General features: G+C 41.9%; 3 protein-coding genes across 4 annotated transcripts; all 3 read right to left on the minus strand.

Moving 5' to 3' along the window:
* Positions 1-4383: 4383 nt before the first annotated feature.
* LOC4350041 (G-type lectin S-receptor-like serine/threonine-protein kinase At2g19130) lies at positions 4384-6982 on the minus strand. The gene has a single exon (XM_066305611.1). The coding sequence runs from the start codon at positions 6980-6982 to the stop codon at positions 5267-5269; it is 1716 nt and encodes a 571-aa protein (XP_066161708.1). The 3' UTR covers positions 4384-5266.
* On the minus strand, positions 4511-5161 carry LOC136353977 (G-type lectin S-receptor-like serine/threonine-protein kinase At2g19130). Its single transcript, XM_066305436.1, has one exon. The coding sequence runs from the start codon at positions 5159-5161 to the stop codon at positions 4511-4513; it is 651 nt and encodes a 216-aa protein (XP_066161533.1).
* Positions 6983-10907: 3925 nt separating the features above from the next.
* LOC9268730 (G-type lectin S-receptor-like serine/threonine-protein kinase At2g19130) lies at positions 10908-13627 on the minus strand. 2 transcript variants are annotated; one of them, XM_066305349.1, is made up of 2 exons: positions 11810-13627; positions 10908-11517 (listed from the first exon to the last, which is right to left on the minus strand). In XM_066305349.1, exons 1-2 carry the CDS (start codon positions 13511-13513, stop codon positions 11470-11472), a joined length of 1752 nt encoding a protein of 583 aa, XP_066161446.1. In that variant the 5' UTR covers positions 13514-13627; the 3' UTR covers positions 10908-11469. The 2 variants fall into 2 exon arrangements, with proteins under 2 accessions (XP_066161446.1, XP_015617069.1); XM_015761583.3 differs by having other exon boundaries at positions 10908-13625.
* Between the last annotated feature and the right edge of the window lie 113 nt (positions 13628-13740).

Genomic DNA, 13740 nt, shown 5'->3' on the forward strand with positions numbered 1-13740 from the left:
CCTTGCCTTAGCATCCAACAAACGGCGGCTCAAAGATGTGATGTTGTATCCATTGCCGTTCATCTTCTCTTGGTTCCCTTATAAGCATAATAATGTCTTGCCCCCCAAGCAAAATCGGTTTTCTTGACTGCATGATTTAGAAGGCAAGACGAACACCGCACCAACATCCACAGCATCATGTGAAGGAGACTTATTTCTAATGACCGATGATTCTTCTATCATCAAATTGGATTTATCTCTACTATGGGAAATCACCGGTCTCTTAACTTTTACCTCTTTGGGTCTCCACACTTGCCTAGGTGCTGTTCGAGGCTCTAAATTATTACATGTTTTGTTCTTTACATCTTCGGCCTCATTTTCTTTTTGACCTATGGCTCAAAGACGCTGTAACCTCCTCTTTTGAGAGCGAGATAAGCCAGAAGGTGTCCACTTCGGCTGTGGTAGTTTTCCAGGAGCTAAACAATGATTCTTAATATTTTTGATCGAAGTAGAAGCTCCCATGTTGCTCTCAATTTTCCCGCTCACCTTAATGCCCCTCGGTCTGATCGGCCTCTGGGCCTGGTCAGACCGGCTGCAAGCCGTCGGTCAGATCGTCCAGGAGGGTCGGTCAGACCGGCTGTTGTCTGACGGTTAGACCGGCCAGCTGTTTTGGTCAGGCCGCCGATGTTGACAGTAATGGCGTCAGCTTCAGTCTTCTCCGCTTGTATAGTTTTCGCCGCATCTCCAGTAGGTACTTGAACATCTTGAGACTCCTTAATAGTAACGACCTTCGGAGCTTTGGCTTCTTTCCTCTCCCACACCTTCTTCACCTTTTTCACTTTTGATCCACCAGACCGATTCTTTTGTGGGAAACGGTCTTGTCTTGAGTTAAAATGACTTGGTATTGTCCTAGGTAATTGCTTCCATTCTTGATGATACGGCATAGGTGGTTGAGGCATCGACGGCATGTAATACATAAAAGGATAACCATATAGTGACATTGGATATGGATACTATGGCATCACAACCAGGGGTTTATATGGAGTTAGTATAGTTGATGGCTCCGATTGCTTTGGTGTTTGACCAAATCTCTTCCTACGAGATGATCTTGGTCTTTTTGAATCACTAGTTTGATTATCAAATCGTTGACCGGCTAATCCTTTCTTGTACTTAGCCATAAGCATCTCAAAAGTGAGCTTCGGCTTTTTGGCCCTTTGGAAACTAGATGACTCATCCTTTGCAACTTTATAATCTTCGGCCTTCACATTTTTGATCCTATTCTTGGGCCGAGGATCTCCAATAATAACACTTTTCCCTTTCTTTTTATCGACATCAATAGAACTAGTAGGGAGAGAATTACTAACAATTCCGGTCTTAGGCATAGGTGTAACCGAAATAGTTTCATAAGTGACCGATGAAGTATCAATCGGTCTTTGCTCCATCAAGCTTGCATCTTTGAAATAATCATGAAACTCATGCTCCATTCGTGACCATGTAGAAATTGAACTAGGAGCAAGTAAACTATACATGTAGATGCAAAGTTTGACAAGGAAAGGGGAAACAACTTCAACTTAAGCAAATCATCACTACCGGCTTTACCACATTGTTCAATAAATTGGCCGATATGTTCCATTGTTGTTATAGCATCCTCACCTGTGAATTTCGTGAAGTTGGGCACTTCAAATCCTTGCGGGTATGGAACCGAATCTACATGTTCAGGATACGGCCTTTAATATATATGCATGGCTACTTTGGATTCTATTTCACTACTATCCCGCAAGACATTGTCATCATCTTTTCCAACATCCACATGACCGATTTGTGACTCGGTCTTAGGTGACAATGCTATTTCACTTTCGCTTGTGATACAATCCGAACTGTCATTTAGTTCGGCTATATCTTCAATGGCATTATTCTCTAAGCTAGTAACACAATCCGAACCATTACTTGGTTCGACTATTCCATCATTGTCTAAACTAGTAACACAATCCGAACCAACACTTGGTTCGGCTATATTGGTTATTGCGTTATCATCCAAACTAGTAAGACAATCCAAATCAACATTTGGTTCGGCTATACTCGTTACGACATCATTGCACAAATTATTACCACAATCCGAACCATCGTTTGGTTCGGCTATACATGATATTGCACTATCATCTAAGGTGGCATTTAAACTATTGTCATCCACTCGGCTTTCCTGAGCCAGAGCTTCATGCAACACATGATCAACATCAAGAAATATCTGGCCATTCAATCTCTCTTTAATAGAATCAAGCAATCCATCATATGCAATGTTGGCCAAATCTTTGTCAGTTATTTTCAAGCTATAACATCGGTTTCTAACATCTCTAAATCTCTTGATATAATCAATGACAGGTTCATTGTATTTTTGCCTAACCGATGTCAAATTACTAAGATCATTTTTTCTAAAACTTTCCCTAATAATATCTCCAATCCAATCCTCCATAGTTTCAGGCCTTTGTTGATTTGGTGGTGTATTTGAAGGGGTGGTTGTTGCAGCGCAATATAATTATATTGGCCATACCTAGTGTCATGAGAATATCCTCTATTAGGATCATTGTAAGCATTAGAGATATGTGGAGTAGCATGACTAACAGTATTAACAGGTGATGAATAATAATTAAAATCAGTACTGCTAGTCGTGGTATGAAAACCTGAAGAAACTCCCAGAGAACCGGTCTGACCGGCCCATGGCCCGGTCTGACCGGTGGTCAGTGGTGCGGTCAGACCGGCCACAGGAGGCGCGATCTGGCCAAGATAGGGCACAGTCTGACCGGCTATGGTAGGCATGATCTGACCGGCATAGGGTGCGGTTAGACCGGTGTCACGACCGGTCATACCGTTAGCTAGGTTTTGCATATAGCCGATTCCCGTGTAATCAGCCGTATAAACACCCGTTGACCCTCCCATAGTATTATAAGCATATTGTATAGGAGCAAAACTAGAAGTAGCATATGCATCTACACAATGATTATTAACATTTTGAATAGCAAAGGACGGGTTGGGCAAATCGAAGGTTACCTTTGGTGAAATTACAACTTGAGGTAGCGGGACGTTTCCTCTCATGACGCCTTGATCGGTCCTAATGTATTGTGTAGCAATATTGTTGAACCCGTTCCCGCTCGTCATAGTTGATGAAGAAATTCCTTGATTAAATACGGCCATATAGCTCATAGCCGAAATATTTGACCGAATAGATTAATATACGGTCTTGATTTCTGTCGGTATGTTACTGTGTGTATGTAGCAAATTTACAAAAACTGAAACTTCCTGGTGATAGCCGATGCAAATTGAATCGGCTTTGATTTTTTCTTTATGCGAACAGTAATAGATCGGCTTGATAGCCTGATCTTTTTTTTAACACGTGCACAGTAATAAAAAGAAGCAAAGCTCCTGCTGCTTGTCTCCCGGTAGATCGGCTCTAATAGCCTGATCTTTTCTCTGTCGCCGTGTGAAACAAAAGGAAACGAGGTTACCGAACCGGCTGTTGCCTCCTGATGATGATCCTCGGTACACACGGCGTACTGGATGGCGAGTACTCAGATGGATTCAGGGACGTCCAAATAACTTCACCGCCGAATAGATTAATCTGGTAATAAAACCAATGCAGCGGCAATAGCAATTAAAGTGCAGACTAATTTCAGCCGTTTGGCCGAAACTGATTCGACGAAACGACTGGAGTAAACCAAATTCGGCCGTAATATAGCCGAATAGATAAAATCCCCAGCGGAGTCACCAAAAATCGTGTTGGCAACTTTTCGTGACAAGTCGACAAACACGATCGTAACACCTAAACGCCTTGTGGTGATATGGAGTCGCCAACCACCTCGATCTAGCCAAGCGACCAAATCAAGATGGGTTTTGTAGAAAAACAACTAAACCGGCTAGCGGAGCCGATTTAGAGATCAAAATCAGCATCTACGCCGATTTAGATCGATATGATGATAACTACCCGTATCGTGGGCAAAACGGAAGGTTTCCAGGACAAACCTACAAAGAAGTGTCGCACTCTCGCAGCGGCGGCGAACGGTTTACGGCGCAAACCGACAAAGATGGACTAAACTAGGGTAAAATAGAAAACATAGTAAAAGAACGATTCAAGTAGATTGTATTCGGTGGTTTTACAATGAACCGGCCTTGTCCCTTATATAGGGGTTGGTCTTGCCCTCTACAGGCCCTCCTCCACGTCCAATTCGGGATAGAAACCAATGGAAACACGAAACATGCCTTCCCGAGCAAGGAAACCCGAGACCCGACGAAAACAGATTCGGACTCGAACCCTGACGGTCTGACCGCCTACATACCTGCGGTCAGACCGGCCCTACTAGCCGGTCAGACCGCCCACATACCTGTGGTCTGACCGGCCCTGTGAAGGAAACCCGGCACTTTCCAAACTTTGGCAATTTTTCGCTATTTCGTCCATAGGTGCCAAATTTGGGTGTAAACAATTACATTGAATAAAAAGTATTTATGAAACATTACAATATTGAAACTATATATGAGACCTTTAAGTTATGGCTGCAAGTAGTCTTGGCATGGGGGGCATGTCAATCTCCTGCAGACCCTCAAGAAAGCGAACCACTTCAGCCATTGTTGGCCTATCAATTTCATTTTCTTGGATGCACCAACAAGCAACTTTACAAACCCTTTCAGCCTCTTCCAAATTGAAATCACCATGTAATTCTGGATCAAGCAAATTCTGCACACTTCCCTCATGAAGTTTGCTGATGGCTTGCACAGGAAAATAATCAAAATGATAATGGTTGCTTGTGTATGCGTCGGATAAATTCCTCCTTCCTGATATGATTTCTAGCAGTACCATACCAAAGCTGTAAACATCAACTTTTGGAGTAATAGCGACTCCGCTAAGCCACTCTGGGGCAAGATACCCTTTAGTTCCCCTGAAAGTAGTTAGAACCCGACTAAAATCCCTTCTCACAAATGCCGCCATCCCACAGTCTGCAATTTTGGGAGCAAATGATGCTTCAACAAGTATATTTTCTGGCTTAATATCACAGTGTATTATGCATTCATGGCAACTCTCATGCAAGTAGGACAATCCTCTAGCAACTCCTATGGCTATTTGATGCCTAGTGCTCCAATCTAGGACGGCACCATTGCTATGAAAAAGGTGGGCATCAAGAGAACCATTTATCATGTGCTCATACACAAGAAGCCTCTTATCACCTTCATAGCAGAGACCAATCAATTTGACAAGGTTTATATGTTGAATCAATCCAAGTGATCTCACCTCAGCCCTGAATTACTTTTCACCCTGATGCAAACCATCGAGCCGTTTCACTGCAATTGTAGTCGAGTCACTTAATACTCCCTTGAACACAGAACCAAAACCACCTGACCCTAGCTTTTCTGAGAAGATTTTAGTGGCATGACTTAAATCAGTATATCTAAAGGCTACTATTCCGCTGTTGCCTTGAGTGTGATGTAATGGCATACCACAACACTTGAGTTTGTTTTGCCAAATCAAGAACAACAACAAGAGCATTAATAACCCAAAACCAGTAATGCTTGCTATTAATGTAACAGCCGCAGGAACTGGTTTTCGTTTGTTTTTGGTTGAAGCTGGCATATCTTTTGCAGCAAGGCGAAGATAAAGAGTATCTTCAGAAAGACTTTCAATGCTATCTTGTAGCCTTAAATTAAGCAGTTCCCCACGCCAGGCATAGCATGTGCTATCTTCATAGGCATAAGCAATGCAAGAGCAGTTTCTAAGACAAGCTTCTTCGCATTTGCTCTGAGTGGTAGCATCTTCTACTCTTTTATGATTTGTGGGCAATACGCCACGACCTATTGCGAGGAACATGTCTATCGAGCTCCTATTACTAGAGCAATCTAATGGTGTATTTCTGAAGCAACCCGCAGTTCGATCCATGAGCTCCCAATCTTGTGGTGACTTCGGAGAGAAGCCCTCCATACAATCACAAAATGGTTTTCTACTGCCATCGCAGACGCCAAAAGGTCCGCAAGTAGCAATGCAGAAACTGAATGGTCCGCAGGCAGCAAATAAAGCGCAGGGATCAGTGGGATGGGCATATACTTCTTGCCAATATTGATTAACTTGCGACCAAATGCTCAACTTGAGCTGGCCAGACATGTCTATTGAGACAAATGAGGAAGCTAATTCGTCTGATGAGTGGTACATGAAGTATTCCTCTTCATCATTATTAACATAAGATGGCATAAGGAAACCTTTGGTCTGTGAATTCATCTCTAGTTGCGAATTATGTAACGGTATGAGCATGTTCGTCAATTGTACCGATGACCAGGTCAAATACTCTATGTAAGGATCTCGACGCCACAGGATAAAACCCCTCTCGTTCAGTTGGACGAAATATGAGCCGAGACCTGGATCAATAAGGTTTTTCTTTGATATACCGGTACGATGCAACCCGGTGACCTTATTCCACCCAAACTTTGCACCAGGAAGCACAAGATCTGTCGCGTCATCAAAGCTCTGCCACAGATAAACATCAGATAGGCTTTCTATGACAAGGTTTCCACTATCCAAGAGAATTGCACTAGTATTCATGCTGGTTTTGGCTTGTGCTGTCCTATTGGCAATTTGTCTGGACCATACTGTGGATTCAGTGGCACGGTTTATGATGATGGCAAGGCTACTGCCATCTTGTGAGAATTTCAGCTGTGCTAGATTAAGCTCGTGATCAGTTATTGGCCTCTCCCTGTTTGCAACCCACACGGTGGTACAAACTGGAATCTCGTTGAACCATATGGCGAGGTACCAGCCAGGAGATGCAATGTTTTTATACTTACTTCCAGCGTCTTCAGGGAGTGTAGGCTTGAAGAAGCCGAGCGCGAACTTGCCATTTCTCGAGATGAGCTTTTCGCCAACGGCGAGCAACTGGCCCGCCGCAAGAGTGTCATTTGTGGCATAGCATGATGGAGTGTGCATTGAGAGGAGGAGGAGGAGGAGCCCGAGATAGGCGTGGAGGGGAGGCATGGAAATATTGGAGAAGCATATAGTAGCAGAGAATATATTGGGAGTACGTATGTATAGCAGAAAGTCGATTCAAGTTTGACTGTTGATTGTTGAGCGGCGACGCTAGCTGCCGGGAAACTGAACTGTCAGATTAAGTGTTGATTTGGACATGAGTGGCAAGCATGTACGAACCATGGAATTAATTAGGCAGGAGGTAGACTAATTAGTCTCCGTTGACGCCATCGGCGTTTAATTACTTTGGTCAATCACCAAGACCAAGCCTCTCCAGACTGGCAGATTTGGATGCATATATGCAGCTGCAGCTCCAGTTGCTGTACGCCTGTATATTGGTGGAGAATAAAATGAACAGGAAGCTACTGTTAATCTGCACATATGTGTGTTGCTTTGATACCTGTTTTAATTGATGGGGAAACAGAACAAATATTTGATTGTGCAAGTCTGTGACTTTGGCAGGCACACGGCAACTTGAGATTATTGTCTATTACGACGATACAGGAGTACGGGACCATATATAGCCACTTTGTACCGGCCTACTGAGTAGGAAGAAGAGATGATATAAATAACCTCTAGTAAGTGACAATACTACGCGTTATGTTCTTAGCACATCACTAAAACTAGGGTTGAAAGTGATTAGGATAGTTTCTACCACCGGACATTTTTTCGGATTCGGATAGTTTCAGTTGGATATATCCAAAAATTTTTGAATTCGGATATTTTTTTTTCGGAAATGTAAACGAATATGATATAGGTGATCTGTCGGAATCGGATAACGGTAAGATACTATCCGGTATTTTTCATCGGATATCCAGTACTCTTATGCAAAAACATGTTTTTTTCTCTACTTAGGTAGAACAAAACAAACCATATAAAAAAACAAGGAATAGCAATTAACATACAAACAAATGGAAAAATTCAATTCTGAAAAATAACCACTCAAATTTTCAAAAACATTCAATTCAATTCTGAAAATTTTAAAAACTTTTAATTCAAAAATTGAAAAGTTTCAGTTCGAATTCAAAACTCTCAACTCAGATTTAAAAAATTCTACTCAAATTCTAGAACGTTTAATTCAATTTCGAAATTCTCAACTCCAATTGAAATGTTCAACCCAAAATTTAAAATATTCAACCAATTTTCAAATATTTCAATGTGCCTACGAAAATTTCAGTGATACACATTAATTTATTTGTTTCATGATAACATAAATTTGTATGGAAAGTAAACACAACATTTTCTATCTCCCCATTTTTAAAATATTGATGTTTTGTTTCTGAAAACTAATGGCTATATCTCTTCCTCGATTTAAGAAGCTTACTTTGAGGGGCCTTGATATTTCGATAATTATTCGTCACCATATTCGTTTCGATTCGTATTCGCTCCGTATCTGTATTCAATATATATTCGATTCCGTTTTCGTATCTGGGTTTCCGATTTCGATTCCGAGAAAAAAATATGAAAACGAATATGATAGAGCTAGTTTCCGACCATATTCGATCCGTTTTCATCCCTAACTGCAACTAGTAAGCGTGCACGTGGATTCCACGTGACTAAAAATTTAATAAATAGATCAGGGGTTGAGGTTAGAAGATATCGATATTTTGGGATAGAAAAGTTAAGGTTTGCTTCGAGGTTTCAATCCTAGTTCGTGAGTTGAGAGAGAAGTGCTTTAGATGCACTTTGTACACACATATTGATCAAACAAAATTGATCTACTTTCAAGAGTTTCGTCAATACATGTTTTTTTTTGGGATCCCAACGGTTTGATTGGAGTACATTGTGTGGTCTAACCGGTGGGTGGTCACATTGGTGGAAGGGAGATGGTTCAACCGGCAGTCAGACCGGTGGTGTGCAGGCGGTCAGACCAGCAGCAATCCAGCAATGTAACCGGTGCAACTTCGTCAAGTTGAGGGTAACAACTTTTATTTTCACTAAAAGCTTTTGGTTTTTTGGTGTTCATGACATTCATCCCCGTCTGATAGGCTTGGTTCTGGTATTCAATCCTATAGAGCTCAGCGATGCCAGATCTGGCATGGGGGAACACGGCAATGGCGGGTATGGCAGTGGGGAGCTCAACGACGACGAGTGTGGAGCTAGGAGCTCAGCAACTGTGACTGTGGCGCTGGGAGCTCAATGACAGTAGGTGCAGCGGCCGGGAGTGGTGATGGCAAATCCGGTGTTGGGAAGCTCGTGATGCCGAATCTAACACTCGAGAGCTCGATGTCGGCGGTCCGGCGGTGCCAACCTTGAGAGGTGCAGATCCACCGTCGCTGGCCTCAGGAGCTGTAAGGCCTCGGCGGCGACGGACAGTAGTGATGAGGACGATGGCAGCGGCAATTGATGTGGGCTAGTTAGGGTCTCGAATTTTGGAATTTTTATTCTTTTTCACAAGCAGACGGCTTAACTTTACGGTTTACAAAAATCACTTCTCACGCACGGGTGTACTGTCTGCTTGAAAAAATGCTGATTTTTACATACACCTAGGAGGAGGCAAGTGTTATAGCACATAAAAGGAAAACCTAAAAAATTGAAAATTTCCCACCAGATTTCAACAGCATGCCACTCAGCCATTTGCAAAAATGGGTTTTAGCCGTTTGCAAAGATTATCTTTCTTAGTGTTAACCGTCATAAATTTTGGATTATGTTCCTGCTATTTGAAGAATATGCTTATGCTTCTTGACCAAATCTGCATATAAATTAATGTCCTTTGGATGGATGAATTATCTGTATACTTAATATATGGGAAAACCTCAAAGACATATCACATATGAATACACACCGGCCTACGTATAGTATATCTATGCCTATACGAGAAGGATTCTTCTGAACAGGAATAGAGAGTTCCGAACAGATAAGCAATAAGACAGCAGCTTTGGCAAGATCTTGAAGACCACTTGGATTCAACCAGCATTTCGTCAAAAGACTTCCAACTTTCCAAGATTATGTCTAGAAGTCCCTGACGAATACTAGTCAGGGCTAGGACAGGGTCAGAGTATTGAATCAACCAACTGGCCATCAACCCATTGAGCCAAGCTGCCAAGAAGATCCAGAAGATCAATCTCGACAAGATCATTAGCTCACTAATTAGTCTAAAATAGATCCGTATACATCCTTGTAAACATAAATTTTCCCTCGTTTGTCAATGCCAACAGGACATAAGTTTATTAATCTGAGAACAGCCTAAACCTATATAAAAATCTTCTTGCATCTTACTGGGATATATACCACAGAGGAGACCCGAGTATACATTTTACTGACAATACTATTCTATGACAAATATATACTCACATTTTGCATGGTTTAGTGCTTTTAATTTTCGAAGTAGAAAATACCACAGCCAAAATTTTCAAAAAAAAAAGAAAGAAGCTGCGGTCTGAAAAATCCATTAAATTTTAACTAAAACCATCAAAATGTGAGAATTTGTCGAAACCAAATGAATTCAACCAAATATGATCAAGATTTCAATCATCTGGGGTACTGAAACTTTTGAAATTTTGGTCTGAATTTTCTTTTTAACCCTGAGCATGTTCAGCTTGCACTTGCCGTCTATCTCCAAAACAACTAGTTGGATAAACTTTGGATACTCGTGGCATGCTTTTCAAACTATTAAACAGTACGTTTCGTGTGAAAACTTTATATATGAAAGTTGTTCTAAAATATAAGATTAATTTATTTTTCAAGTTTCTAATAATTAAAACTCAATTAGTCACACATTATTGCCATCTCGTTTTACGTGAAACACTTAATCTTTATCTTCATCTTCAGGATGTTCAAACACCACCTAAGTAATGGTACCAGCTTCTTCAATTTTAGGGTATATGTCATCCGTCCGATCAATGAATAGCAAAACATACACAATGGCAGGTAATTTTAGTTCTATCATATTTGGATATAATGCGTGCATAGTATAATCAGTCATTAGGAAAAGTAATAAGAAATGAGATTACTCACCAGCACCACACAGTAAAACTAAGCAATTGCCAGATTATTACATTGGAACTTTCAATTTGCTCAAACAAAAGACTGATTACATTGAATACAAAGTATTTATGAAATATTACAACACTGAAACTATATATGAGACCTTTCGGTTATGGCTGCAAGTAGTCTTGGCATGGGGGGCATGTCAACCTCCTGTAGACCCTCAAGAAAGCGAACCACTTCACCCATTGTTGGCCTATCAATTTCATCTTCTTGAATGCACCAACATGCAACTTTACAAACTCTTTCAGCCTCTTCCAAATTGAAATCACCATGTAATTCTGGATCAAGCAAATTCTGCACACTTCCCTCATGAAGTTTGCTGATGGCTTGCACGGGAAAATAATCAAAATGATAATGGTTGCTTGTGTATGCTTCAGATAAATTCCTTCTTCCTGATATGATTTCTAGCAGTACCATACCAAAACTGTAAACATCAACTTTTGGAGTAATAGCGACTCCGCTAAGCCACTCTGGGGCAAGATACCCTTTAGTTCCCCTGAAAGTAGTTAGAACCCGACTAAAATCCCTTCCCACAAATGCCGCCATCCCAAAGTCTGCAATTTTAGGAGCAAATGATGCTTCAAGAAGTATATTTTCTGGCTTAATATCGCAGTGTATGATGCATTCACGGCAACTCTCATGCAAGTAGGACAATCCTCTAGCAACTCCTATGGCTATTTGATGCCTAGTGTTCCAGTCTAGGACAGCACCATTGCTATGAAAAAGGTGGGCATCAAGAGAACCATTTACCATGTGTTCATACACAAGTAACCTCTTATCACCTTCACAGCAGAAACCAATCAATTTGACAAGATTTATATGTTGAATCAATCCAAGTGAACTCACCTCAGCCCTGAATTGCTTTTCTCCCTGATGTGAACCATCGAGCCTTTTCACCGCAATAGTAGTTGAGTCTCTTAATACTCCCTTGAACACAGAACCAAAACCACCTGACCCCAACTTTTCTGAGAAATTTTTGGTAGCATGACTTAAATCAGTGTATCTGAAGGCTATTATTCCACTGTTGCCTTGGTTGTGGTGTAATGTTACACCACAACACTTGAATTTGTTCCGCCAAATCAAGAAGAATAGCATGAGCATTAGTAACCCAAAACCGGCAATGCTTGCAGCGGTAACAGCCACAACAACTGGTTTTTGTTTGTTTTTGGTCGTAGCTGGCATATCTTTGGCAGCTAGGCGAAGGTAAAGAGTATCTTCAGAAAGACTTTCAATGCTGTCATGTAGCTTTACATTAAGGAGTTCACTATGCCAGACAAAGCATGTGCTATCTTTGTAGGCATAAGCATTGCAGGAGCAGTTACTGAGACAAGATTCGGCACATTTGCTTTGAGTGGTAGCATCTTCTATTTTTTCGGGGTTAGCTGGCAATGCGACCCGAGTTATTGTGTGGAACATGTCTGTCGAGCTCTTGTTACTAGGGCAATCTAATGGCGTATTTCTGAAGCAACCTGCGGTTCGATCCTTGAGCTCCCAATCTTGAGGTGACTTCTGAGAGAAGCTCTCCATACAATCACAAAATAAATCTGAATTGCCATTGCATACGCTAAAAGGTCCGCAGGTTGCAAATGGAGTGCATGGATCAGGAGGCTGTGCATATACTTCTTGCCAAGACTGATTAGCTTGTGACCAAATGCTCAACTTGAGCTGGCCAGACATGTCTATTGAGACAAATGAGGAAGAGGATTCATCTGATGAATGGTACATGAAGTATTCCTCTTCGTTGTTGTTAGTATAATTTGGGGTAAGGAAACCTTTGGTCTGTGCATTCATTTCTAGTAGCGAATTGAGTAATGGTATGAGCATATTTGTCAATTGGACAGATGACCAGGTCCAATACTCCATGTAAGGATCTCGACGCCACAGGATAATGCCCCTCTCGTTCAGTTGAACGGAATATGGGCCGAGACCCGGATCAATAAGGTTTTTCTTTGATATACCAGTACGATGCAACCTGGTGACCTTATTCCACCCAAACTTTGCGCCAGGAAGCGCAAGATCCGTCGGTTCATCAAAGCTCTGCCACAGATAAACATCAGGGATGCTTTCTATGACAAGATTTCCACTGTCCAAGAGAATTGCACTAGTGTTCATGCTGGTTTTAGCTTGTGCTGTCCTATTGGCAATTTGTCTGGACCATACTGTGTATTCAGTAGCACGGTTTATGATGATGGCAAGGCTACTGCCATTTTGTGAGAATTTCAGCTGTGTTAGCTTGATCTCTAGATCAGTGATTGGCCTCTCCCTATTAGCAACCCACACGGTGGTACAAACCGGGATCTTGTTGAACCATATGGCAAGGTACCATCCAGGAGAGGTGATGTTGCCATACTTACTTGCAATGCCTTCAGGGAGTGCCGGCTTGTAGAAGCCGAGCGCGAACTTGCCGTTCCTCGAGACGAGCTTCTCCCCGACGGCGAGCACCTGCCCCACCGCGAGGGTATCATTCGCCGCGGCGGAGCATGATGGATTGTGCAAGGAGAAGAGGAGGAGGAGGAGGAAGAACCCGAGATGGGTGTGGAGTGGAGACATGGAAATGTTGGAGAAAGTAGCAGAGGATGGATTGGAGAGGCAGAAGCATGGATGTGTGAGAAGTAGGTGTTGTTGGGACTTGGGAGTGTGTGGTGATATATACAGGAAAATTGATGCAAGTTTGACTGTTGATATTGAGCAGCGACACTAGATGCCGGGAAACTGAACTGTCAGATTAAGTGTTGATATGGACATGACTGGAGCAGTTGTAGACTAGTCTCTATTGG

The sequence above is a fragment of the Oryza sativa genome, chromosome 11, assembly GCF_034140825.1.
Source record: "Oryza sativa Japonica Group chromosome 11, ASM3414082v1".
NCBI lineage: Eukaryota > Viridiplantae > Streptophyta > Magnoliopsida > Poales > Poaceae > Oryza > Oryza sativa.